We start from the raw sequence: 26,053 nt of genomic DNA, 5'->3' as shown, positions 1-26,053 counted from the left end.
GGTGGTTCTATGTTGTATGGTTTATGATTCATTCTCATTGTACCATTGTATTGTATCAGATTACCCATGATCTGAGAGAGGGTGTTAGTAGATATGTCAGCTCATGTGTGAGTCTGAGCTGCAGAGGCTTGCGCACATTATTTAGGTTATTTAGGCATTTTTTATTGTGTCATTTTATGATCATATTGGGCAGTTATTGCTAGCCGACCTGACATATTTCATGGCATTATTTGTGCCTATTTATTTTGGGCTCCTCCTCCTCAGTTGGTCAGTTCACCACTTGGAGTTCCTGTGGAGAGAGGAGCCGATGCCGGTGCCCACGCACCACTCACTGTTGTATGCGACAGTCTCGTGCGTGATATATGGATTCTATTTTCCGAGTATACATTTGAGTTCTCATTTGTATTGTGTTCTTTCTTTCCCTTTCTCTTTTGTCTTGTGTTTCAGTAGTTTATTATAGATTATGTTTACGCTTCCATTGCTGCACCACTTCTGACAAGTTCTGTCCCTTTTGATGCTAAAAATGAGCAGCAACCTATTGTGCTACAGCTAGAAGATCATGGACATCGAATAGATGCACAGGATGTAGGACAACAAGAAGAACATATTGAAAACAGATTACAGCAACAAGAAAATACTGAAAATCAGCCACCTGGTGATGGTGTGCACATTCCTCAGGATGTAGGCCCACTGCTTGATAATATAGATCTTTGGATAAGAAGGTCCACACGTGTCAGAAGGCAGCCACAGAGGTTTCAGCCATCTTCGGATTGCATTTTGTTGACTGATGAGGGTGACCCTTTGACATTTAAAGAGGCACAACCATGTGAAAACAAGAGAATGTGGGAGCTTGCTATGCAGGAAGAGATGAAGTCTCTATATGCAAATAACACATGGGAGATTGTACCTTTGCCCAAGGACAGGAAAGCTATTCCTAATAAATGGGTTTACAAAGTGAAATGTATTAATGGGAAGCCCAAGTACAAGGCACGGCTGGTTGCTAAGGGCTATACATAGAAGGAAGGCATAGACTTCTAGGAGGTCTTGTCACCAGTGGTGAAAATGACTACGCTCCGTGTTTTGTTTGCTCTCGTTACATTCTTGGATTTAGAGTTGGATCTGATGGATGTGAAGATTGCTTTTCTTCATGGTGACTTGGATGAAGAACTGTACATGAAGCAGCCAGAAGGATTTGTTATTCTAGGAAAAGAGCATTTGCTTTGTAAGTTGAAACGCAGCTTATATGGGCTGAAACAAGCCCCTAGACAATGGTACAAAAAATTTGATACCTTTATACTTAGCCATGGATTTAAACGCAATCATGTAGATCACTGCTTATACGCTAAAAACGCTGATGATGGAAGCCTTATTGTGCTGGTTTTATATATGGATGACATGCTGATTGCAGGACATCATAAGAGTACTTTGAATGCTCTTAAAAGGCAACTGAGTTCAGCCTTCTCCATGAAAGATTTGGGGGCAGTTGAACACATTTTGGGCATGTGCGTTAAAAGAGACAGAGGGCAACGTTTGTTATTTCTCTCATAGGACAAGTACATCCGCAAAGTACTTGATAGGTTTAATATCGCTGATGCTAAGCCTCTTGGTATGCCTTTACCGCCACATACAAAGCTTAGCAAATCAGATTGCCCTAAGGATGATGCAGTTGCTAATGCCATGAAGAGTATACCTTATGCATCAGCTTGTGGATCTTTGATGTATGCCATGGTTGCAACTCGCCCTGACATTGCCCATGCAGTGGGAGTTGTTAGTAGATTCATGTCTAACCCTGGCAAGCCACATTGGGAAGCAGTGAAATGTACCTTTAGATACTTGAAAGGTACATAAGAGAAGTGTATATGCTATGGAAAGGGTACACTAGAGTTGCAGGGATTTTGTGATTTGGACATGGGAGGAGATCTTGACACTAGAAAATTTGCCAGTGGGTATACTTTTACTTTGGGTGGTGGGGCTATCTCTTGGTGTTCAAGATTATAGAAAATTGTGGCATTGAGTACTACAGAAGTTGAATATATTTCAGCCATAGAAGCTTCTAAGGAAGCTATTTGGCTTGGTTGTCTCGTCAAAGATTTTGGTCTTTCTTCATATACTCCAGTGCTTGGTTGTGATAGCTAGAGTGCAGTATGTTTGGCTAAGAATGCCATGTTCTATGCACGTACCAAACACATTGATGTTCGGTATTGTTACATTTATGGTGTAATACTTTGGGGAACAAGTGCGAGAGAAGACCGTCCGGGGGCCTTGGGCACCCGAATGGGGTCAAAGGGAGCCTAGGAAGTGAGTGAGTGCTAAAATAGTATAACTCATCTCAAGGAGACGGTTGGCGGGAGACACACGAGGAGTGAGAATTCGAGCTAGTCTCTCGTGCTTTTATGACTGGTAACATAAGGGAGCACTTAGCAGAGATCTCCCGCATCAAACATTGACGGGCACCTAATAGGAAAGAGCTTTAATTGGGGAACATACCAAAATGAAAGTTTTCAAAAACTTAATGTAGCTATTGCTACAGCCCCAATACTATTAGTTGTGGATCCCAATAAACCATTCATGATTGAAGCTGATGCCAGTGATAGGGTAGTAGGCGCGGTCTTATTACAAGAAGGTCGATCAGTTGCTTTTGAAAGCAAGAAATTAGACTGTGCAAAATGGAATTTTCTGTTTATGAGAGGGAGCTGTATGCAATAGTACATGCAATGAAGAAATGGAGGCACTATCTGTACGGTGCCAAACTTTTGATCTTGTTGGATCATGAAAGCATTAAGTGGCTTAATGACCAATCGGATCTACAAGGGCGTAAAGCCCGATGGGCCGAACTCCTCCAAGAGTTCGACTATGAGATAAGGTATAGAAAAAGAAAGTATAATATAGTGGCTGATGCACTTAGCAGAATGCCCATCATAAATGAATTGAGTTTTACTTAGTTCACTTCCGATTTGCTTGAATCCTTAAAAGGGAAATGCCAGGTTGATCCAGCATATTCCAACATATGGGAAGCAATAGAAAATAGGGATCCAAATGGAAGAGCCTCCACTGAGGAAGGAACAGCTCAGGATGTTCATCAAGGAAATGGAGCATCAGGGGTTGCTCAAATGGGGTTCAAGTGGAAGAATTTTACCATTGATAATGGTTATTTACTCTACAAGGGTAGGGTATGTGTCCCGAAAGATGAAGAAATAAGGCGCCAGATACTCTTTGAGTGTCATGATACCCCTAGTGCGGGATATCCAGGAGTTAATAAGACTTATAGTCTTATTAAAAGGCAGTTCTATTGGCCTAGAATGAATAAGGACGTCCTTGACTATGTGGTCAAATGTAATAAATGCCAGGTTAATAAAGCTGAAAGATTGAAAATGGGAGGACTTCTCCACTCATTAGAGATTCCTTCGGAAAAATGGGAGAGTATCTCCATGGACTTTATTGTTGCGTTACCCAGAACACAGAGGGGACTCGACTTTGTGTGGGTGATTGTGGATAGGTTAACCAAAATGGCTAGGTTTATTCCAACTTCAACTGATGTTAAAACACCAGAATTGGCTAGATTGTTCTTAGAGAACATATACTGATTGTATGGCCTTCCGGCAATTATAGTTTCTGATCGGGATAGAAAATTTGATAGTCAATTTTGGCGTGCTGTATTTAGGAAATTGGATACTAAACTTAGCATGAGTACGGCGGAGCATCCGCAAACTAATGGGCAAACTGAAAGGGTTAACCAAATCCTTGAAGATATGCTCAGGGCATATGTAACTAAAAGGCAAAATAATTGGGAAGAGTATCTACCGATAGCAGAGTTTGCATATAATAGTGCCAAGCACTCTTTGACTGTATATAGTCCATTTATGCTAATGTATGGGTTTCAGCCTAGAGCTCCTAATGCAGTAGGATTGCATAAGGAAAAGGTTCAAGCAGCCAAGGACTTTTTGGAGGATATGAATAATATGTTAAAATTTGCTCAAGAAATTATTAAGAAAGCTCAAAATCGAGCTAGAGCTTATGCAGATCCTCACCGAAGAGACATCTCCTTTGAAGAAGGGGATATTGTCTATCTTAAGGTGCCTGGACAAACTAAAACCATGAAAACAGGATGATGTCCAAAGCTGTCACCCAGGTATTGTGGTCCTTTCACAATACTTAAAAGGGTGGGAGAATAGGCTTACAAGCTCCAACTACCTGCTGGTAGTAAAACACATTCAGTTTTTTATGTAAGTAAGCTAAGAAAGAAGCTGGGTGATATGGATAATCTAATCTTAAATGATTATATTGAGGAGCTATTAGATGATCAATCTAATCTACATGAACCAGAAAGAATTTTAAATATTCGTAACAGATGAACAATGAATACTATTTATCAAGAATATTTGGTCAAATGGAAAGATTGTTCGGAAGAAAGCTCAATATGGGAGCGAGTAAGTACTTTAAGGAAAAGGTTTCCCAATTTACAGTTGGACCTTCCAAGTATCGTTTTTGAGGACGAAACCGTTTCTTAAGGGGGAGGAAATGTTACATTTATGGTGTAATACTTTGGGGAACAAGTGCGAGAGAAGACCGTCCAAGGGCCTTGGGCACCCGAATGGGGGCAAGGGGAGCCTAGGACGTGAGTGAGTGCAAAAATAGTATAACTCACCTTAAGGAGACAACTAACGGGAGACACATGAGGAGTGAGAAGTCGAGCCAGGACTTCCTAGACATGGCTGGGAGGAGAAACGGAGAACAGTCTCTCGTGCTTTTATGACTGGTAACATAAGGGGGCACTTAGCAGAGATCTCCCGCATCAAACATTGACGGGCACCTAATAGGTATCACTTCATTTGACAGGTCTTGGATTATGGTATTGTCACACTGAGTAAGGTCAAAACCCAAGATTACCGTGCAGTTGTTCTCACTAAGTGTCTTGCAAAGGCTCAGCATAAGCTTTGCATTCGTTTAGTGGGAGTTGGTTAGCTTAAAGGTACCACTTCGGGCCTTTAAGTGGGAGGTTGTTGGGTGTAAAGTCCCTTCGTCTTCGTGTATATAATCATATGGGTGAAAACACACCCTTATTGTACCCTAACATATAAATAAATTCTTTTATTCTTTGTGTACCATCACGATCTGGTACACCTATCTTTGGGTTCATTCTCTCTAACTCTTAGCTCTGCAGCTCGCGCCTTGATCTCGTAGTCCATTGCACACTCTCTCCCCTTCAATGTCTCTATTCTCCACTTGCAAGATGCATTATTTGTGCCATGCATAAAGAAGAATTTGTTATCTATTTTTTCATTGGCAAAGTGTGGTTTGCAAGTAATCTTTGATGATGACAAATGTATGGTCAGAGAGAAGGAATTCATGACTTTGGTTTTGACTAGCACTGTATGTCATGGGTTATATGAGTTAGATGCTTATTTAGCTGACCAGTCGGTCTATCTAACATCTACTCTCACTCCTACTATGTCACAAATAGAGTTATGGCATTCTCGCGTGGGCATGTCAACTATGGTAGCTTGATGCTTATGCAGCGTACACAGATGCTTGATGTTTGGCTTTTGTAGCAGTTGCTAAAAATCAATTTGGTTGCAGGATTAAGACTCTCCGTTCGGACTGAGGGGGAAACTATATGTCTTCTTTGTTGAATTTTTTTTTGAAGCAGAAAGGCATTGTCCATCAGTATACTATTCCTTATACTCCACAACAAAATGGAGTTGCAGAGAGGAAGAATCGGTCATTCATGGAGATGGCCAAATGTATGCTTAAAGTAAAGAGCCTTTTACATAGTTTTTGGATGGAAGCAGTTAATGTGCGCTCACCATGTTTTGAACGGTTGTCCCACCAAGGCATTAAAAAATGTCATGCCTTTTGAGGCTTGGAACAGCCATAAACCTTTTGTTGGACATTTTTCGTACTTTTGGGTGTCTTGCGTATGCACACATTCCCAAGGTACTAAGAAAGAAGTTGGATAACAAGACCATTAAATGCATTTTAGTGGGGTACAACAGTGAGAGCAAAGGATATAGATTATATGATCCCATCTGTAAGAAGGTACTTGTCAATAGGGATGTGGTTTTTGATGAAAAATCAGAATTATCCCTCGTTGCTTTTGATACATATCAGGCTGCCAATGATGTATTTGAAGGGATGCTGCCCATTTTCTTTGGTAATATAGCTGGAGCTTCAAGTAAACTTAATATTCGGCCAGTTGTTCCATTGGGTAGTAATGCAGAAAATCAGCCTATGGCTGATCTGAATATTCTGCAAGGTGCTGAATTTGAAGTTCAGCAAGAGCTTGCACATAGTTAAGAAGCTAGGCAGAGGCCTAGATAGTATTTGCAAACTATGAAAGATAGTCACTTGGATGCTCCTATTGCTGGTTGTACTAGAAGGCAAGCTCGTATGCATGATGTCGCACATACAATGGAGTTTGTTATGGCAACAGATACACTTGATGATGAGGAGTGCGAATGTTTGAGGATGCACAACATAGTGTGCATTGGATGGCAGCAATGCAAGTTGAGTTTGATTCTATCATAAAGAATCAAACATGGGATTTAGTGTCCTTGCCTGTCGGGAAGAAAGCCATTGGTACAAAGTGGATCTATAAGCTGAAAAGGAATGTAGATGGATCCATTGATAAATATAAGGCTAGGCTTGTGGCTAAAGGCTATGCACAAAAGAGAGGCTGTTGAGCTCCCTGGCGCGAGGATCGAGACATATAATGCTTACACACAACAGAGAGACTGAGATAGAGAGAGTGCAGAGTAGTGAGAAGAGTAAACATGACTTGTGGTTACAATGACATGAGTGTACCTCTTTAGGTTTTTAGATAGATATATATATATGAAAGTTCAAATGTACTAAGGGTGTGTTCACACCCGTGTACATGTAGAAGGCACGATGGCCCTTTATTCCCAACAACCTCCCACCTAAAGGCAATGTGCCTTAAGAGGAGAAAAGAATCAACTAAGTTTAGGTATGTACAAAGCTGAAATACATATATCTATCCAACTCCCATCATCTGTAGGCAATGAACAAACCGCTTTGCTGGAAGACCCTTCGTGAGGAGGTCTACAGGATTATCATTTGTATACACTTTGACAAGCACAATGCTCTTGCTATCAAGTACATCTCTAATGAAGTGGTACTTCATCTGTATGTGCTTCGTCTTTGCATTAAAGACAGGATTCCGTGCTAGCATGATAGCACTCTGACTATCACAATGGAGAACAGGTAACTCTGTAATGCCAAGCTCTCCCACCGGACGTGAAAGACATAAAGCCTCCTTTTTGCATGGCTCAGTGGCAGCCACATACTTTGCCTTTGTAGTAGACAATGCAACACACTTTTGTAGCATGGAGATCCAAGAGACTGTCAGAGTGCAGCGATGTGGAAGCGTAGGACAAAGACTGAGAGAGAGTGAACACAGAGAGGAGAGAGAGAAAAGGAGATAGTGTAAACGCAGAAAATCTGCAGTGTAGTATGCTGTATAAGAGTGCATAAATATACAAGGGGGCAGAGGAAATATCTGCATATGTATTTGACTTGATGACCTCGATCTTTGTCAGCCCGAGCAAAGTCAGTCTCAGCCAACAGATCTCAAGATCAGAATCTGAAATCACTGAATAATAATAACCAAGTGTGCACCAGGGGCTGGCTATTTATAGCCACAAAAAATGGCAATCATAGCAGCAGGTCGGCAGCCGACTGCACATAAAATACTATAGAATCTGTCCGACTGCCCATAAAAGTGGCGCCTGTAACTGCTGTGCCACGTGTTGCGTGGCACGTGTACCTGCATGCTGTCCGATTACTGATGTGCCGATTGTCCAGGAAATGACACTGTCTAATAGAGACTGCTCCTTATATGTGAAGGTAAACACATACTCAAAAGTGGACTTTCTGCAATCTGCATGACCAACATACTTTGCATCCTTAAAGCCAACAATAGATGCCTTTTGCTTTTCAAAGCAGATGCACAAATCCTTTGTGCCTTTAAGGTATCTCATGATACCTTTCACTGCTTTCCCAATGCTTTTACCAGGGTTTGCTATGTATTTGCTAACCACTTCCACTGCAAAGGCAATGTCAGGACGTATAACAACCACAGCATACATCAAACTGCCAATAGTTGAAGCATATGGTATCTTGGCCATTTCAGTCTTCTCATCATCAGATGTAGGGCTGTCCTCTGCACTGAGTTTCACATATGGAGGCAATGGAATCCCAATTGTTTTCCCCCCCTTCATATTGAAACCTTGGAGATATACTCTTGCTGAGATAGAGAGAGTAAGCTTGTTGACCTATCTCTGAGTATTCACATGCTGAGAATGTGATTTGCATCACCAAGATCCTCCATGTCAAAGCTGCCATGAAGACTGTGCTTCAGTGAGTCTAAGGCATGAGTATCCTTGCCAGCAATCAGCATGTCATCAAGCGACAAAACCAAGATAATGAGGCTACCATGTACTGGCTTCTTGGTGTATAAGCAGTGATCCACTATGAAAGCCTTGAGGCTACATGAATGTATCTTACTTATGATAGCATTCTCTTGGTGCTTGTTTCAACCCATACAAACTCCTTTTGAGTTTACATACCATGCTTTCTTTGCCTTTTTTCACAAACCCTTCAGGTTGCTACATACATATGTCTTCATGCAGATCATCATGTAAGAATGTCGTCTTTACATCCATCTGTATGTGCTCCATATCTTCAGCTGCAACCAAGCCCAAAATGGTTCTCAATGTAGTCATCTTGATTGCACAAGAGAAGATCTCATCTTGCTTTGTACTTTGGTGAGGAACCAGAAGTGACCATCTTGTTAACCCATTTGCATGGAAGGATTTTTTGCCCTTTAGGTAACTGCACCTAGTCCCAAGTGCCATTTTTTTCAAGAGATTCCATTTCTGACAACATGGCTTTATACCATTTCTTGCTGTCTTGTCTATCCATTGCTTCCTTGAAGCAAGACGGTTCACCACAGTCTGTCAACATGACATAATCAGCCACATAGTTTGCACCGGGAATGAATCTATCAGGTTGTCTAGTAGGCCTAGACGATCTCCTAACCCAATGATCATTGTTTGCTGGCTGTTGAGCATTTTCAGCTTGTTGTCCAGGCATTTCAGCTTGCAAATCAGCATTAGCAGCTTGATGTCCTTGTTGTTCTTGCACATGTAGTGGCTCATCGTTATGGGCAATAGCTGGCTGATCATTTCCAGCATTATTTTCTGCAGTTGCAGGTTCATTTACAGCAGGTATTTGCTGCTGTACAGCGGGTACATTTTGTTGTCCAAAAGGTATTTCTTCTCGGAATACAACCCTACGGACCTTCTCAGTCTTTTCGGGCTGTTTATGCATGCGATCTTCCCGGAAGATAACATCATTGATGTGTACTGCTTTCCTTTTCTTGGGATCCCATAATCTATACCCCATTTCACCCTCGTCACCATATCCTAGGAAAATGCATTTACAGGACTTTGGCTCAAGTTTGTTGCGTTTTTCTTTACGAATGTGCATAAATGCTTCTCAGCCAAACACTTTCAAGTGTGCATACGAAGGTGGCTTGCCCGACCACGCTTCTTGGGGAACTCCTCTCTCCCCCAAAGACCTGTTTGGTGATCGATTAATCACCCCATTTCACCCTCGTCACCATGTCCTAGAAAAATGCATCTACAGGACTTTGGCTCAAGTTTGCTGCGTTTTTCTTTACGAATGTGCACAAATGTTTCTCAGCCAAACACTTTCAAGTGTGCATACGAAGGTGGCTTGCCCGACCACGCTTCTTGGGGAACTCCTCTCCCCCCCAAAGACCTGTTTGGTGACCGATTAATCAAGTGTATGGCTTTCATAATAGCCTCTGCTAAAAAACCATGGGGTAATGCAGCGTGAGACAGTATCGTACGGACCTTATTTTGTATGGTTCAATTCATATGCTCTGCAACTCCATTTTGGGGTGGATTATGAGGGGCAGTGAGCTCCCTCTTTATCCCTTTGCTATCACAAAATGCCTGAAAGGCCTTGGACACATATTCCCCACCATTGTTAGAGCGAAGACACTTAACTGTCTTATAAGTCTGATTCTCAACCAATGCTAAGAATTTTTTAAACTTGTCAAGCACTTCATCCTTGCTACAAATAGGGTAAACCCATACCTTCCATGTAGCATCATCGACAAAGGTGACAAAATATTTCTTTCCCCCTAAAGATAACCCTGGCATCTAACAAACATCGGAATGTACTAACTCTAGAGAAGATTATATTGACCCTCTGTATAGTTAGTAAACCGCTCACGATGAGGGGTGACATGAAAAGAAGCGCCTGAATCTAGAATTCAAGTATACATGTCATCATCCGTATTTGGAATTAAAGCATGTGTACTAAAGTGTGAAGAGACCGAGAGTACGTCATTCCTACTCTCACTGTCATGAGTGACTACATTCATCTCTTCAATTTTGACACTGCTCTTCTTAGGCTGACTCTCTTTCTTCTCTTCCTTGTTATCTTTCGTCTTCTTGCCATTTTCTTTTTCTTTCTTACATTTGTAGCAGTCACGTTTAAAGCGACCCTTCTTGCCACAATGATGATAGTCAACATCCTTACCATGTGATTTATTGCGTCCCTTGCTATCAGATTTGCCTTTCTGCTGTGATCTGCTGCTAGTATGCAAAGCATTGGAAGACTTACTGGATGCATTGTTCTGCCGATTCATTTCTTCCATGAGTAGAGCACTCTCTACATCAGCATACAAAAGAATCACATTAGAATTGCTCATAGCAGTCCTGAATGTATCCCAACTCTCTGGAAGAGTGCAAAGCAAGAACGTAGCATTAAAGTCTTCATCAATCAAGAACTTCAAGGCAACCAGCTGGCTGAAAAGGGAGTTAAACTCACTCATGTGAGTAGACATTATTGTACCCTCTTTCATACGCAAATCCATATGGTTTTTTCAGCTAATATACTTTGCTCGCGGCACTCTTCTGTGCATACAGTTCTTCGAGTCGATTCCAAATAGCATAGTCAGAATCCAAACCTTCAATGTTAAACAGCAAGGCATCATAAATCGATAGCTCGATGGTTGAGTGTGCAAGCTCATTTAACTCATCCCAATCTTCCTGTTCCATATTTGCAGGCTTTGCCCCTTTGGTCCTAATTGGCTTTGCCTACTTCTTCTGCAACAGGATATTGTAGCATTGTTTTTGCCAGACTGCAAAGCTATGTGCTCCTTCAAGCTTCTTAATGCGCATGAGATTACTGCTATCATTGCTGCCAGCCATGATTTTCAGCCCAAACATGACCAAAAAATTCAGCAAATGCAGGCCCAAACTGTCACACAAGTGACCAAGGTACAAACAAGTACCAACCAGCAATAAATAACCACGTAGAAGCAGAAATTTCAGATCTGCAGATAAATTTTCAGAAGCACTAAACCTTGTGCTACAGCACTCCACAACTGATTACAGATTTTTGAGGGGCAAATACATCACATTACATGAGAAGTCTGTACATGCACCCACATGCACAAAATTTGATACGCACGGTCAAAAGCCCCAAAATTTTTGTGCTCAAAGCATCAACCACACATCTGCACAGTCTCTGACATGCATAGAACAGGTCAATTTTGCCAAAATAGAGCAATTTCAGCAAAACCCCCAAAAATTTTCCAAGTTCTAGGTGTTCAAATTGCATGGAATTATACCCGCATGTACATAAAATGACCAAATGGCGCACAAATTTTACCCAAACAGTAAAAGCCCCAAATTGCACGGGGTCCAATGTGCATCAATAGCGAGAAATTGGGTAAATTTCAGCCCAATTTTTGGATGTACATGAAAAGCCCCAAATGTCGGAGGCAAAATGTCACAAATTCTTGCAATTTCTAAGACAAATGGTCTTGCTTTGCATCACAATCCCCAAATCTTGGAAAAGCCCCAAATTTCTGGGCCAAGATTGCATAAATTTGCACTTTGTGCTTCCACGCATGAAACCCCATCAAGAAAGAGGGGTAGAAACTGATTATTTTGAAAGAAATAAAAATTTATGTGTGACTTGACATGGGTCTGTTGACCTGTTAGGTTCGTGACGTGACGACCTGTTGAAGCCCGTCTCGTCCGTCGTGCTGCGTGGTCCCACTGTCAGCGCTCCATTGGTCGTCGTATAGTCGTCCATTGGTCCCGCCGTCAGCGTCTTGTTGGTTGCCGTGTAGTTCTTAGTTTGTTTGACTTCGATGAGACGTTGTTTCAACCCGTTTGCCTTCGTTTGATAGTCAACTGTTGCTTGAGGACAACTGTCCTGTCAACGTTGTTCCTTCTTGCTGAACCTGTCGATTGCCTCTCCTGCACACGAGCCTGCCTTCGACTTGTCTTGCCTACTTGCTCGTGACTTGGAACTGTTGCCTTGACATTGGCCTCCTCACCCAGGTTACACCTGGCATCTCGAGAAGCGTGCAGAACTTGATGGCTCTGATACCAATTTGTTGAGCTCCTTGGCGTGAGGATCGAGACACATAGTGCTTATATAGAGCAGAGAGACCAGGATAGAGAGAGTGCAGAGTAGTGAGAAGAGTGAACACGACTTGTGGGTACAATGACGAGTGTATCTCTTTAAGTTTTTAGATAGATAAATATATGAAAGTACAAATGTGATAAGGGTGTGTTCACACCCGTGCACATGTAGAAGGCACTATGGCCCTTTATTTCCAACAGAGGCATTGACTATGAAGAGACATTTGCTCCTACATCCCGCATGACTACCATTCGGTCTATGGTTGATTTGGCTACCCATTATGGATGGACTATTGATATAAAGACAATGTTTTTACATGGGGAACTTCAAGAAGAAGTGTATGTACAACAGCCCATTGGTTTTGTAGTTGTGGGATCCAAACACTTGGTATGTAAGTTGAAAAAGGCTTTGTATGGTTTGAAGCAAGCTCCTTGAGCTTGGTATGCAAAGATTGATGCCTTTAAACTCAGCCAAGGGTTTATAAACAACTCATCAGAGTCTACACTTTACGTATGTTAGGAGGAGGGGATCCTTGCTGGTCATATGTCTTTATGGTGATGATCTTCTACTTACAGGGACACATGTTGATCAGATTTCAGCATTCAAACAAAATTTATAGCAAACTTTTGAGGTGTTAGATTTGGGGCCTTTGCATTACTATTTGGGCATTCAATTCATTTATGATGATAGAGGCATTGGATTGTCATAGTCTAGATACATTGGTAGACTTCTTGAGAGGTTTGGCTTACAAGATTGCAAGCCAGCTTGTACATCAATGGAACGTGGACTCAAGCCGTCCTTGCATGATGACAGTGACTTATTTGATATCCATACGTATGCTCCAGCAGTTGGATGTCTCATTTACTTATGCAACACAAGGCCAAACATTTAGTTTGCAATTTCAGCCTTGAGCAGATATATGCACCAGCCTCGCATGTCACATTGGTAGTTGTCAAGCATGTTTTTTGTTACTTGGTAGGGTGCTAGGACTCTTGGATTGCTTTATGCCAAAGGGGGACCACTGTAACTACGTGCTTACAGTGATTCAGATTGGGCTGGTGATTTTGATTCTAGTCACTCCACTAGTGGTAATTGTTTCTTTCTTGGCTCATCTTGCATCTGTTGGCTTAGCAAGAAACAATCTAATGTTGCCACATTGAAGCGGAATATAAGGTAACTTTCACTACCATAGTTGAAAGTGTATGGCTAAGATGTTTGTTGGCTGATCTCGATGTATCTGTTACGAAACCTACTCCTTTGTTTATTAGTAGTCAGAGTGCCATTGCAGTGGCATGGAACCCAGTGTTTCATGCACGCACAAAACACATAGAGGTCCACTACCACTTTTTCAGAGAGAGGCTATATGTAGGAGATATTAGCCTTGTCTATTGTCCTACCACTAGTAATGTGGTTGACATCTTCACCAAAGCTCTTCCTCCTGACAAGTTTGAAGCATTCCACAATGCTTTAAATTTGATCTCCTTTGGTGGATGACCCTTGTATATTGATCACTCTTTACTCTAGGGGGGGTTTGTTGGGTTTGACTCATGCCTATGTTCATAGAGGAGTGTCGATGATCCTCGGTAGGATAATGAGGCACTTTTTACTCTCCTTACGAGTGGTTCTCCCCCCTAGATTTATTCTTTTTTATTTTATGTGCCTGAGTTACACAGTTTGGGCACTTATTGCATTTTACACCTTTCGGGTATGAACATACTCTAGTAACCCTAAGGTTTAAGGGTTGTACTTTGTACTTGCAGCTTATACTCTTCAGATTATTGCATTGGGTGTCGTGCCTTCACCCTCATACACTCTCTTCACTGTCAACTGTACTCTCAACTAAGCTTGAGCTTCGATCTCTATGCATTCTCTCCCCTCTCACAGACAGCGCTCAAGAGGATCACAATGAAAATGCCACACTTGTGTGCTAATGACATACAAAGTGCCTTTTTATAATAAAATGAAACCCTGAAGGGCTTAACCGTCATGGGAAATCCTAAATGAAACCCTAACTCTAGTGTCACTTAGTGCCTAGGACAAATGGCAACTACATTTAACGAGAGTTTAAATGTCTAGGGAGCTTGGATCATGGATCAAAGGGCAACAACGCGTAGCGCATGAGATGGGCTGCAACTCCCAAATCCTACATAAGCCACTTGAACCACCTCGGAATAACAATAAGCTGATCTTGTTGCGAAGGAGAATAGGGGGACTTTGGAACTTGTTCCAAAGTAGTTGTTGGGGGAAGGGACTTCCCCTCACTAGATAAAGGTGGCTCCCCTTCATCAAGGGAGGAAGGCTCCCCCCTTGTTGAGCTAAAAAACATGTTGCAAATTGATTAGCTCTTTAATATAGCCCCAAAACCTGCTTATTGCCTAACTTTCATTAAATTACCAAACTTTCCTAGAGAGTATCTTTGCCCCATAAGCCGAATCCTAATTTATATAAATAGGAGGCTGCTCTCCACTTAGTCAATGCAGGTTCTCCATTAGCAGGAGCCTTCTTCCCACTGTTATCTACATCCTTTCATGGTGGATACCTTAGTTCGTGGTGCTGCTAGTTGCTCACTCCATTTCATCCCTTCCCTTGCAGATTTCAGCCATCAGCTCCTCTTCCAGTGGCTGTCCAACCTTTGCAGCTGCTGCCACACATCACGTGACCTGTTCACATTTGTTGTTGGCCCCTTGGTGCCTCAAACCAGGCTGCGTTTGCTGCACCTTGGCTAACATAATCAGCTCTTGCCTTCTTTTCAGCCTTGCTACCTGTGTTTTCAAGTTCTAAAGGCTGCTTTACATCTGCTCACACTCTTGCTGTCACCCAGCTTTCTACAATCTCGTGATCAGCTACCATCACATTTGGGTGGTTACACTGCTCCATTTGCTAGATTCAGTCACAGAGATTACTACGTGTGGTTTGTAGCCTGCTGCCGTTCCACATTCAGCATCATCAAAGCTCCAACTGGTGGTTACAGACCTTGGGATGCGTCTCTTGTGGATGTGACTCTCTAACTTCTCCCATTGCTCTGCCTTTGAGCATGTTGTTGTACATTCTTTCAATCATTTACAACATTCATTCATTCACTTTAGAGTTCTTTTTCTTCTCTGTTTGTCTTGTGTTTTTGCATTTATTGTGTTCTTGTTTGAGTTATCGTGTTTTAGTTGTGTTCATACATTTTGTGTTTCCTCAGTGCAAACCTTGGCATCACTTCACACTAGCACCCATCTAGATGTCCAAGGATGTAACAAAGCTAACATTGGATTTGGCTCATGTAGGCTCAACAGAGCATAGTGTACAGAGTATTGCTTGGTGCTCAAGGGGGGAGGTAGCACCTCCATGCTCCCTCCACTGTCTTGGGATGGGCTAGCATAGCAGGTATCTAGCGATCTTGGATGTACTTTGGTTTCATTTAGGGTACCGTATGCTAACAATACCTCTACCTAGAGGAACTATTTAGTGTACTAGTCATTACGGATCGTTGTGCAGTTATGTATAGTATGCACTTGAGCTCTAAAACTATACATTTGCATGGGATACATGGGATTCTTATTTGCATGAGCAAGGCTGGTTTGGGCAGGGAAGGGCAGCTCTAGGCCTGGACACAAGTGTTGTGTGACCATTTGCAGCAGGTAACAACAGTCCTGGGCCCATTGACTGCAGCTAAGCCACCTCTAGCACCAAGCGACCTGATGTGGGACACCTTTTGGGTCTGGCGACCTGTTTTCTGGCATCAAACAGGGCAGGCGACTGCCATTGGTGATTCATTCCAGCCTGCAATTGATGAATTCTCTTTCTTCTATTGCTTATCTCTCTCTTCCATGTCAGTTGAAGCCTCTACAGTGGACCTGAAGTGTTTCAGCAGTGGATTTGCTGATTACAGACCTACAAACAGCATGGTGGTTGTCTTGGGATGTGTGCATGCAAATTTCAGACAAGCATGAAGGTTTGTTGCTGTAAAGCAATGAATTTACAGCAGATTTGAAGATGTTGAATTTTCTACAGCAAGATTGCATTGCATGCAGCTGTTGACGACTTAGTTTGGTTCTCCATGCATCCAGAATCAAGGGGCAAATTGAAGATTAGGGTTACTGATTTCTGTGGACAGTCAATGGTTCCGGAATTGTCAGAGACTCCGACTCAAAATTTTCAGAATTTTTTGAGCTGACTTGGTCCTCTTACTTTCTCTGTTTTGGGGCCAATCAATGTTGGATTGCCCTTGATTGGTAAAGTGCTGAATTTTTTTGTTCATTAAATATTTTACTGCTGTAATTTATTTGCAAATCAAGGATTCACCATTCTTTCAGTCAAGGAAGGCTGGTTGCAAAAGGAGCCTTAGTCCTCAGAATGAAATCTTGTGCAAGTGGCTCAGATTCGGTTGCAAGTTGTTCAGTTTTTTGTTCTTAATAAAAAGAAGAGTTTTAAGAGTGGACACTACTTTTCATTCTCTCTCCCTTATAGTGCTCTTTTGATGCAGTATCATTTCTTCATTGTGCATAGTGCATGCTCTTTTGATGTATTTTAATTTCTTTACTGTGCATAGGAAGTGCAGCACCTATAGTACTTACAACAATTTAGTCCTTATGTATAGGACTATACTTAGTCTTTTATTATGCTTTCTCCTTGAGTTAAGAGTATATTTGGTGTAGACTACATGAAAGAAGTGTTTCTATGTATCTCAAGAATAGATATGTCTAATGTAGTGCCTACTCTCTGTGTGCAAATAAATGTGAGAAAAATAAACTATATTTGGATGGAAAGGATTTGGCAGAGGAACTTTGGGCATTGAGGCTTGGCTTGAAGCTGCTGATGGAAAGAGCCCAAGAAAGTTCATTCTGGTGGCCTTACATAAGGAACTTGCCTCAGAGATTCAATGTTCCCATCTTCTTTTCGGGGGATGAAATAGCCAGTTTGCAATATGCTCCTGTGATATATCAGGTTTTCCAGATATCCTAAAGTCTGCTTAGAGAAAGTATTATCTCCAGTTTTTTAATCAAAATATTTCAAATGTCTTTGATCAGGTTAAAAAAAGGTGCAAAGTTCTGGTCGAGCTGGTGAGACTTGTGGAATCTGTAACATCTAAACTCTCAGCTTCCCAGCAGCCATTTCGAGGACAAGCAGTTGATGCAGGGGCTTTAGGTTGGGCAATGGCTGCAGTTTCAAGCAGAGCATTTCAGGTGGTTCCAGATGGACAGAGAGTCCTTTTACCTCTCATCGACATGTGTAATCATAGCTTCACTCCAAATGCTCAAATTTCTCAGCAAGAAAAGAAAGAAGCATCATTTATTGTAAGTTTGCTTGAAGTTTCTAAGCCTATTTCTGTAAATTTGAAGTTTAACACTACTTCATATGCTTGCAGGAAAAAGAAACACTAGTTCATGTTTTCTTGGAAGAAAGTATTCACTATTCACTGGTGGTTAGAATGAAAGAAATTTGAGGTGATTGGGAAGTTGGCTATGGAAATTTTTGTTAAAAATCATTGTGGGCACATGCATACTTAGCCATGCCTATGTGGTGTTCTTCAGTGTGTTGTTCAGGACATTGTTTTGTATCATGGAGTCCCATGTTCAGTCCAAGCAGTCAAGGGTATCTATGAATGAGAATTTTGATGGCAGTCATCTCAGGCTACTTGTAGTTGCAACTCTAAGGTCTCTGTCATGCTTGCTTTTAATGTGTCCATCACCTTTTATGACATTGAGACAAATAGTTATTGAAAGTACATTGAATTTCTGAGCAGATGAAGTGAGATCACCTCTGTCATCTGCTGTCTGCCATGTTGCCTATAACCATCACGTTCAGGCAAGACAGCCCATGCGAGTCACATGGCATAAGCACAAAAATGATTCTTCCTACTTTTCTGGCTTTATGCAATGAAAAAATGTCACACAGGTGTTATATACCCATATCCACTGCCATCCTCATTGAAGAAGAGTGTTGGAAATAAAGGCCCTCCTGCCTTTTAATGTGCTCGGGTGTGAACACACCCTTAGCACTTGTACTTACACATATATATCTATCGAAAAACCTAAAGAGGTACACTTGTCATTGTACCCACGAATCGTGCACACTCTCTACTCTGCTCTCTCTCACTCTCTTTGTCTCTCTGCACGTAACGAACACCGATTGTCTCGATCTTCGTGCCTCCTGATCTCTACAAACTGGTATCAGAGCGGGCAAGAGACAGCTCAGGTGTTCAGGAGTCCCAGGTGGACTTGACGAGTAGGAGTTGTCACAGGCGAGCAGGAGTTGTCACAAGCTCGCATGTCGTGCGTGCTTTCTGGAGTTGGCGCCAGTCGTCAGCAGGCAGTCAAGTGCGAGCAGGAGCGTGCGACAGGGCAGCTGACTAGGTGTCGTGAGTCAGGCTGCAGTATCGTGGACAGTTGACAGGAGTGTGCGACAGGGCAGCTGACGTGTTGCCAGTCAAACAGGATATGGCGGGCAACAGGACTGCGTGGTGGACAACAGGTCTATGCTGCACACGTGACAGGACTGGTGGCGAGATGCACACGCGACGGACCTCCATACGCAACGGGATTGGAGGCGAGCTACACACGTGACGTGATTGCGGATCTTCCGTGTGACGGGTGTCTGGCTAAGGTCAATGGCCTTTTTTTTTTGATTTACTTCTTTTTTTTTACCCCTTTTGCCGGATGTTCACACCTACAAGCACAGATAAAATTCTCTCTCTTGAAATTTGGGGTTTTTCCCAAATTTGTGCCCGACACACATTGCATTGTTCTCTGGACCAAAAATTGCAGACATGCGCAAGCCTCATAATTTTTTTTGGGGATTCTCAAATGCAAGTGAGATTTTTTCATTGAATAAGTCAATTTCATTGAAATCTGTGCAATCTTGGCCCAAAAATTTAGGGCTTTTCTCAGATTTGGGAATTGATATGCAGGACAAGACAATTTGTCTCAGAAATTGCAGGAATTTTGTGACATCTTGCCTCTGACATTTGGGGCTTTTCATGTACATGCACAAATTGGCCTGAAAATTACCCAATTTCTCGACATTGATGCACATTGGACCCCGTGCAATTTGGGGCTTTTGCAGTTTGGGCAAAATTTGTGCACCATTCGGTCATTTTATGTACATGCAAGCTCAATTCCATGCAATTTGGACATCCAACACTTGAAAAATTTGGGGGTTTTGCTGAAATTGCTCTATTTTGGCAAAATTGGCCTGTTCTATGCATGATAGAGAAAATGCAGATGTGTGGTTGATGCTTTGAGCACAAAAATTTTGGGGCTTTTGACTGTGCGTGTCAAATTTTGTGCCCATGGGTACATGTACCACAGAAATTGCAGCTAAAAGTTGGGATTTCTCATGTAATGTGATGTATATGCCCTTGGAATAGTTGTACCCAGTTGTGGAATGTTGTAGCACATGGTTTGGTGCTTCTGAAAATTTAATTACAAATCTGAAATCTCTGCTTCTACGTGGTCATTTATTGCAAGTTGGTACTTGTTTGTACCTTGGTCACTTGTGTGATAGTTTGGGCCTGCATTTATTGATTTTTTGGTCACATTTGGGCTGAAAATCATGGTTGGTAGTAGTAATCTCATGCACATAAAGAAGCTTGAAGGAGCACATATGTGTGAGCTTTCGCTCAACCGCCAAGATCCACGGACCGCTTGTTGTTTCAAGCGTTTCAAGCGAGCTCTAATGGCTATCTCTCACCTAGCCGACGCGCCGTCGATCCTACGAGTGTAGTGAGCTTACCTTGATGTTTGATCGAGTACCCTCCTCTCCCTTGCACTCCGGTAGCTCCACGATTCTTGATGCTAGCTCAAGCATCCTCAAGCCTCCTCCATCTCCAAGCTCCATCTTCCATAGCCGTGCGCGCAAGAGAAGAGAAGAGAAGAGAAGAGAAGAAGAGAAGAGGAGATGGTGAAGAGCTTCACCCTCTTGATCCCTCACTCTCACACACACTCACTCCCTCACACTCTCACACTCCCTCTCTCAAGAGCACACAAGCAAGAAGGAGAGAAGAAGAGAGGAAGAAGAAGACTCTTTTTGCCACACACCAAAGAATGAGCTTCTCATTTACTTTTCAACTTTATATACAAAGCCCTAAATCCTTTTTGGGCGGTTATCCTCTTTTCCCTCTTTTACATGGCCGGCCGTAGCCTAGGCCCTTTTTCCCATTTCCCACCATTCTAATTTATTCTATTCCCAACTAATGTGTACACTTTGCACAGGAGCGAGCCTGGCACTCTTTTACAAAGATTCGGGGGCGCTTCTACATTTTAATGGTGTGCCCTTTTTCTCTTTTGTTGTCTCGGGCCGACACCGAGGCTTTCTGAGGGTCGTGCCCGAACATTTAAATTTTTCAGGGACTGGTTACTGGTCAAGGCGCCTTTTTCTGCTTTTATCCTGCGCCTTTTTTGCTATTTCCATTTTTTTCATTTGTCGCTTCTCTGTGCTGCGGGAAACACGGTAACCTTACCCCCCTCCTAGCCAAGTGCCAGTCCCATGGCACTGCGGTGGGACGTAGTAGCTAGTTAGGTCAGCTGCTAGGCGGAACAGGTAGGTGGGTGACACTGCTTCCAATGTGGTTGGGGGAATGATAGGTGATGGAGTTTAAGGACGATGACCAGGAAAGATTCCGGCGTGCTTTAGGCTCCATGAAGATACTCGGCATCTTTCACACTGTTGTGGCGCCCTTATGTAGCCGGTCATCTTTTCAGTGTCAGAAACGCTCGAAGCAATAAGCAATCCCTTAGGAGGATGGTATTGGAGGGATTTATTCTGGAGAAACCCCCCGAACGCTGTTTGTCTTGAAAATCCGTGGCTTTGATTGAAGATCCTTGTCTTTGAGTGGAAGGTCTTCAGTTTTGAGTTGAAGGTCGTCATGCTTGTGGAATCAATAAGCAATCTGTAGATCTTGAGGCATTGGGCATGGATCATTGGACAATGAGGTTCCAAGATCTATGCCAATGGCAGTTCTACCTTGACTTGGTTCAATCATGGTAGCCATCAGCAGGCAGATGGCTGGATGTCGGCACATGAAAGGAAGTTTCGGTCATTAACGGATGCCGTGGGTGATCCTTTTCCGTGGGTAGCCATTTCTTGAAACTCGAACATAACCTGCAAGAAAAGTTGTGCACTCCCTAAGGGGCGTGTCTGTCTCGCCGTGTAGTGTGTGGTGCCCGTGGCAGTGGAACTGGGAGATGGGTCTAACCTTGGGCAAGCCCTTGGTAACGTCCCACACTTGAGGACCCAGTTCGTGCTTCGTTGGAGGTGCGGTGCAAGTCTTAGGGTAACAGGTCTGAAAGTCCTGCCCTTGATGTGCCCTAAGTGCGAAGTGGGGAGGGGCTAGGGAGAATCCTAGGTGCAGTGATTGTGGTGCTTTAAAAAAAAAAAAAAAAAAAAAAAAACATAAAGAGGTGTATACATGGAGACATGTGATACAAGGGCATGACGGGAGTTTACTCCTCGTCATCTGAATGGCGGATAGGGGATGGCGGAGGGCGGGGGGCCTTGTTAAGGAATCTACGACTCAACAAGTAGCCCTTGAGGTTGAGGCGGGTTTTGAGAGTGGTGGTAGAAAGGAAGGGGTGGTTGCACTGGGTGAATTTGCTGTCGCTCATATCTTCGAGCAGTGCAACACAGAAAGATGGCAAAAGAGAAGCGCGCATCATGAGGCGAGTCATGGTGCTGCTATCTATGGCGTTGGGGTCGAAGTAGAGGGGTGGGAGGTGGCGTTCTTGAGGTGTGGGCTCTTGGTGGACTAGGATCCTAATTAGTCTAAGATAATTACAAGTGGTTATGAAGGCGGGGTCAGGACAGGAGTTGAACTCGCTAAGAAATCTATCTATAGAGCTGTACAAATCGGGGAGGGTGAAGAGAAGGGCGTCCCTATGGGAGGTGCTATTGGCGTTATAGATAATGGGAAAGTTGAATCTGCCGTGGATGGACGGATTAAAGTCGACCCCTACCCTTCAAGGATACGGCACGAAGGTAGGGTCATTTCTCTCAGAAGGGAGGGTATTGCAAAATGCCATCCACGCGTCAAGGTTGACGTAAAAAATGCGTCTTCTCCAGGTGTGTTGGCAATTATAGCCTTCCACCGATCTAGGCACCTGGAGGACTTTATCCTGCCAAAATTCGCGGTCCTTGGCTCCCCAAGCAGTTGGGTGGGCCTCTCGCTCCGCTAACCACTTGGCCTTGAGCCTTGCACCCATAGCGATGACATCATTTACAAGCTGAATGGGCAGTACTCTGTTCAAGGTAGCAGGAAACTCAAAGCTCAAGTCGAAGGGGTCGCGGTTATATTCCTGCTGTTTCCAGATAATCAATTCGGCATGGAATTCAGCTGGGGGATCTTAAGGGCACGGTAGGAGAGAGGCAGGCTGTCTTGGGTTCGGTCTAACATTCAGCTTTTTCCTTGCCTTCTCCACCATTTCTTTCCTGCGGTTAGCCTGGGCTGCTTTTCTCTCAGCAGATGTATCAGGGGGCTGCACTTCCGCTTGTTGTGGTTGAGGGGGTGGTGGGACGTATTCCTCCTCCTGAGGTCCCAGATCGAACTCCGGTTCACCCCCTTCTGCTTGCACGTCTTCTTGTGCCTTCGTCTGTGTGAAACCGAGTTCATCTATTTCCTGCGCCGTCAGGCCTATCTGTGCAAGATATCTTCTTTGCTCCTCTAGGCTCTGCGGCGGGCCTCCTAGCTGCAGTGGAACGTACAGACCTGCTGTTAGAGCTCTGCATGCAATGGTTAGCTTCCTCTGCAGCTGATCATTGGCTTCGTTTCCTTCCGGTTTGGTGGAGTGGAGCAGTGTATTGAGGAAGGTGTGCTGTTGGGCTATCATGAAGAGCTGGGCTGTCTCTGCCTGATTCTCAGCCAGCACCCTATCTCCTTCGGCTTTGGCTAGCCGGCGTGCCAAGTCCCGTATTCTCCCCTCATTGTGATCAGCCCATTCTTTTGCTATTTTTTCCATATCTTCCAGGCTCTCCCCCTGATGGAGGGTCATAGCCATGAGTTGTTGCTGCTGGGCCTCGAGCTCACGGTGCAGGCGGGACTGCTCCTGGCGTTCATCGGCGATCTGTGCATTGAGCTGGTCCAGCTTCACCTGCATCCTTCGCACCTGCTCTTCCCTTAACTGGTCCAGCTCTGCAGCCTCCTATCTGATTTTGTCAAGCTGGCTTTGTGCTTCCAGGTTGACTGCAGATAGCTGATCATTCTTGCGCCCCAGGTGAGCATTGGTCTCCCTCTCCCCGTTGAGACGCTCCATCAAGATTTTTCTCATTCCTTCTTAAGCAGCGTCACGTTCCTTCAAGGCCTTTAATTCCTCTGCATCCTTATTGCTGGCTTCCTCCCTAAGCGCAGCGATCTCCCGTTGGTATTCTGTTATCTGCTTTGTTCTCTCCAGCTGGAGAGCGGCTCGTGATTCTCGTTTTGCTGCCAGCTCCTCCACGACTGTCCTCCTTTATTCCCTGGCCCTTTCTAACTGCAAGAGCAGCTCCTTAACATATTTGTCGTATTGGCCTACTGGAGGTGGGGGGGTGGGGCATGGTGGTGTGGTGACAATGTCTTCTGTTTTCTGCCTTGGCTCCAGTTCAGCCGTGGCTGCCCTTTTAACTCTGGGGTGGTCACGGCCGCTTCTCTTGCCAGCTCCCGTTCCACCAGGAATTGTAGCCAAGTGACCACGTTGCTCTCATCGACTTTTGGGGTGGAACCTTGGGTGGCGGTGGCAGTGGGTGTTGTCATGATAGGAGTGGCTGGCATGGAAGGTATGAAGAGGGGGAGAGTTGGCATCGTCGGATCTTTTCCTTTTCCTTCTGCTGGGGGCAGGGGTGCGATTTCCGGCACACTGGTACTGGAACCAGGTACCTCCGTTCGGTGCGGGCTCTCTGCGCCTTCCTCGTCTCTTTTGTGCTGCTCCTCGATGGAGCGATGGGTAGCCAACTCTATTTCTTCCTCTTCCTTCCTTCTCAGCTCCTCTTCGGTTTTCTTTTTTCTCTCCTCCTTATCCTTGACTGACTCCCTTCGAGCCCTCTCCAGATCTTCCTTTTCTTTCTTCTTTCGCTCTTCCCTTTTTCCATGCAGGGCTTTGGTTCGTTGTTCCGCGTGCCTCTGTGGGGTGCTCTGGGATTCTCCCTCTTCGTCTGCGTCCGTTTCCGTTTCATCTGACGACCTTCATTGCTCTTCTGTGTGAGGTGGGGATTGTGATGGTGATTCGTTACTTCCTTCGTCGCCTCCCTTTTTGTCTCCTTCTTCTCGTCCTTGCCCTAGTGCTTCTTGGATGATGGCTGTAAGGACACCTCCAAACTCTATGGTTGCGGCTTTGGAGGATGATGCCTTGCGGGTTGATCGGGATGACAGGGACTCCTCTCCAATAGCTCTTTCTCCTGTGGCCAGGGCCTTAGCTGAAGCCTCTATTGTTTTCCTCACAAACCCATTAAGGTTCACCTCGTCCAGCGATTGCGCCGCAATGCTGTCGAGCAGAGGTATATTGATTCGGCTCATTATGCTGTTGTACCTCTGGCTTGAGAACAAGGCGTGCACCATCTTTGCCTGCAGCTGGATTTTTGGGTTGGGGATGTCCGCCAGGCTAATCTCATCATTGGTATGGACCTTCACCTTGTCCATTCCCAACATGGCGTAGATGTCTCTTTTCGGCTTTCTTTCCACCTTATTCGACAGCCCTAGTGCCCTTTCCACCAACTCGGGGGTCAGCTCGATTTGCACCTGTTTGGTGGCTTCATTGTCGCGCACCGTGATGGTGCCTTTGTTCCTATTGAAGGTGCGCAAGAAGTCAGCGCACTGGGTGTAGTCCACCCTCCGGCCCACTGCGTCCAGGTACTTCTGCAGGTGGCACTGATCTATGATTTGGCGTACTGCTGGCTCTTCGATGGCCACGTCTTCAAGGTTGAAGACGTGACGGAACTTCAACTGGTTGAAGGCTCTCGTCTCCACCGTAAGACCATACTTCGCTTGCTCCTTCTCCGAGAAGGGGAGCTTGCTCGCTTTGTCCTGGCTTGCCATGATCGCTACCTGCAAGTTCAGCCATTTCCACTTTTAGTGCTTTTTGACAACTAATTTCCTGGAGGAATAAAAGCGTGGCAGATTTTATTGAACATAGCCTTAACTTTGCTTTTCAAACTTTTACCATCACATCTTACCCTTGCATTTCAAATTTAACTGACGTTTCATACTTGGTTTACTTTTTAGATTTCCCTTGTTTATTTTTTACGTTCCACCTTATTACCCCCTTCCCCCTTTGGAACGAGAAGAATCCGTCCCAGGATTGGAGGTTGAGAGGCCAAGGGCGTTCAGTATAAAGGGCGTCGGTCTATTTGTGCAGGAGCCAGGCGTAGAAGTTGGGATTATACTCTAGCTGAGCTTCCCTGTCTAATTCGAATGGGCGGATACCGACATGCGTGATGTATGTCAGAACATCAGTTAGGAGATTGCCAGAATCGACCCTACTTGCAATGTGGAGCTCTTCCTCTGTTAGGAGGTGGTCAAGGTAGGGGTGCCCACGGAGAGTGGTTAACACTCTATACGAGATAGGCGTGACGTAAGTGGAATCATACTCGGCTGTTTTGATGGCTCGGCGTT

General features: G+C 44.0%; 1 protein-coding gene across 5 annotated transcripts in view; it reads left to right on the top strand.

Annotated features, from left to right (window-relative positions):
• LOC148033291 (uncharacterized) overlaps positions 1 to 26,053 on the top strand; it is a 72,062-nt gene that overhangs the window by 28,654 nt on the left and 17,355 nt on the right. For 3 of the 5 annotated variants that reach the window (XM_087681195.1, XM_087681193.1, XM_087681194.1), the window contains exons 2-3: positions 17,248 to 17,424; positions 17,508 to 17,774. In XM_087681195.1, the coding sequence (XP_087537321.1) occupies positions 17,296 to 17,424; positions 17,508 to 17,774 (396 nt within the window). In that variant the 5' untranslated portion in view covers positions 17,248 to 17,295. The remainder of the gene's footprint in view (positions 1 to 17,247; positions 17,425 to 17,507; positions 17,775 to 26,053) is intronic. The other 2 variants (XM_087681191.1, XM_087681192.1) reach the window with 1 other exon arrangement.

Source organism: Lygodium microphyllum, chromosome 7, assembly GCF_053477565.2.
Source record: "Lygodium microphyllum isolate KBCC chromosome 7, Lygodium_microphyllum_v1.1.10, whole genome shotgun sequence".
Classification (NCBI taxonomy): Eukaryota; Viridiplantae; Streptophyta; class Polypodiopsida; order Schizaeales; family Lygodiaceae; genus Lygodium; species Lygodium microphyllum.
This window is presented reverse-complemented; position numbering and strand designations above follow the sequence as displayed.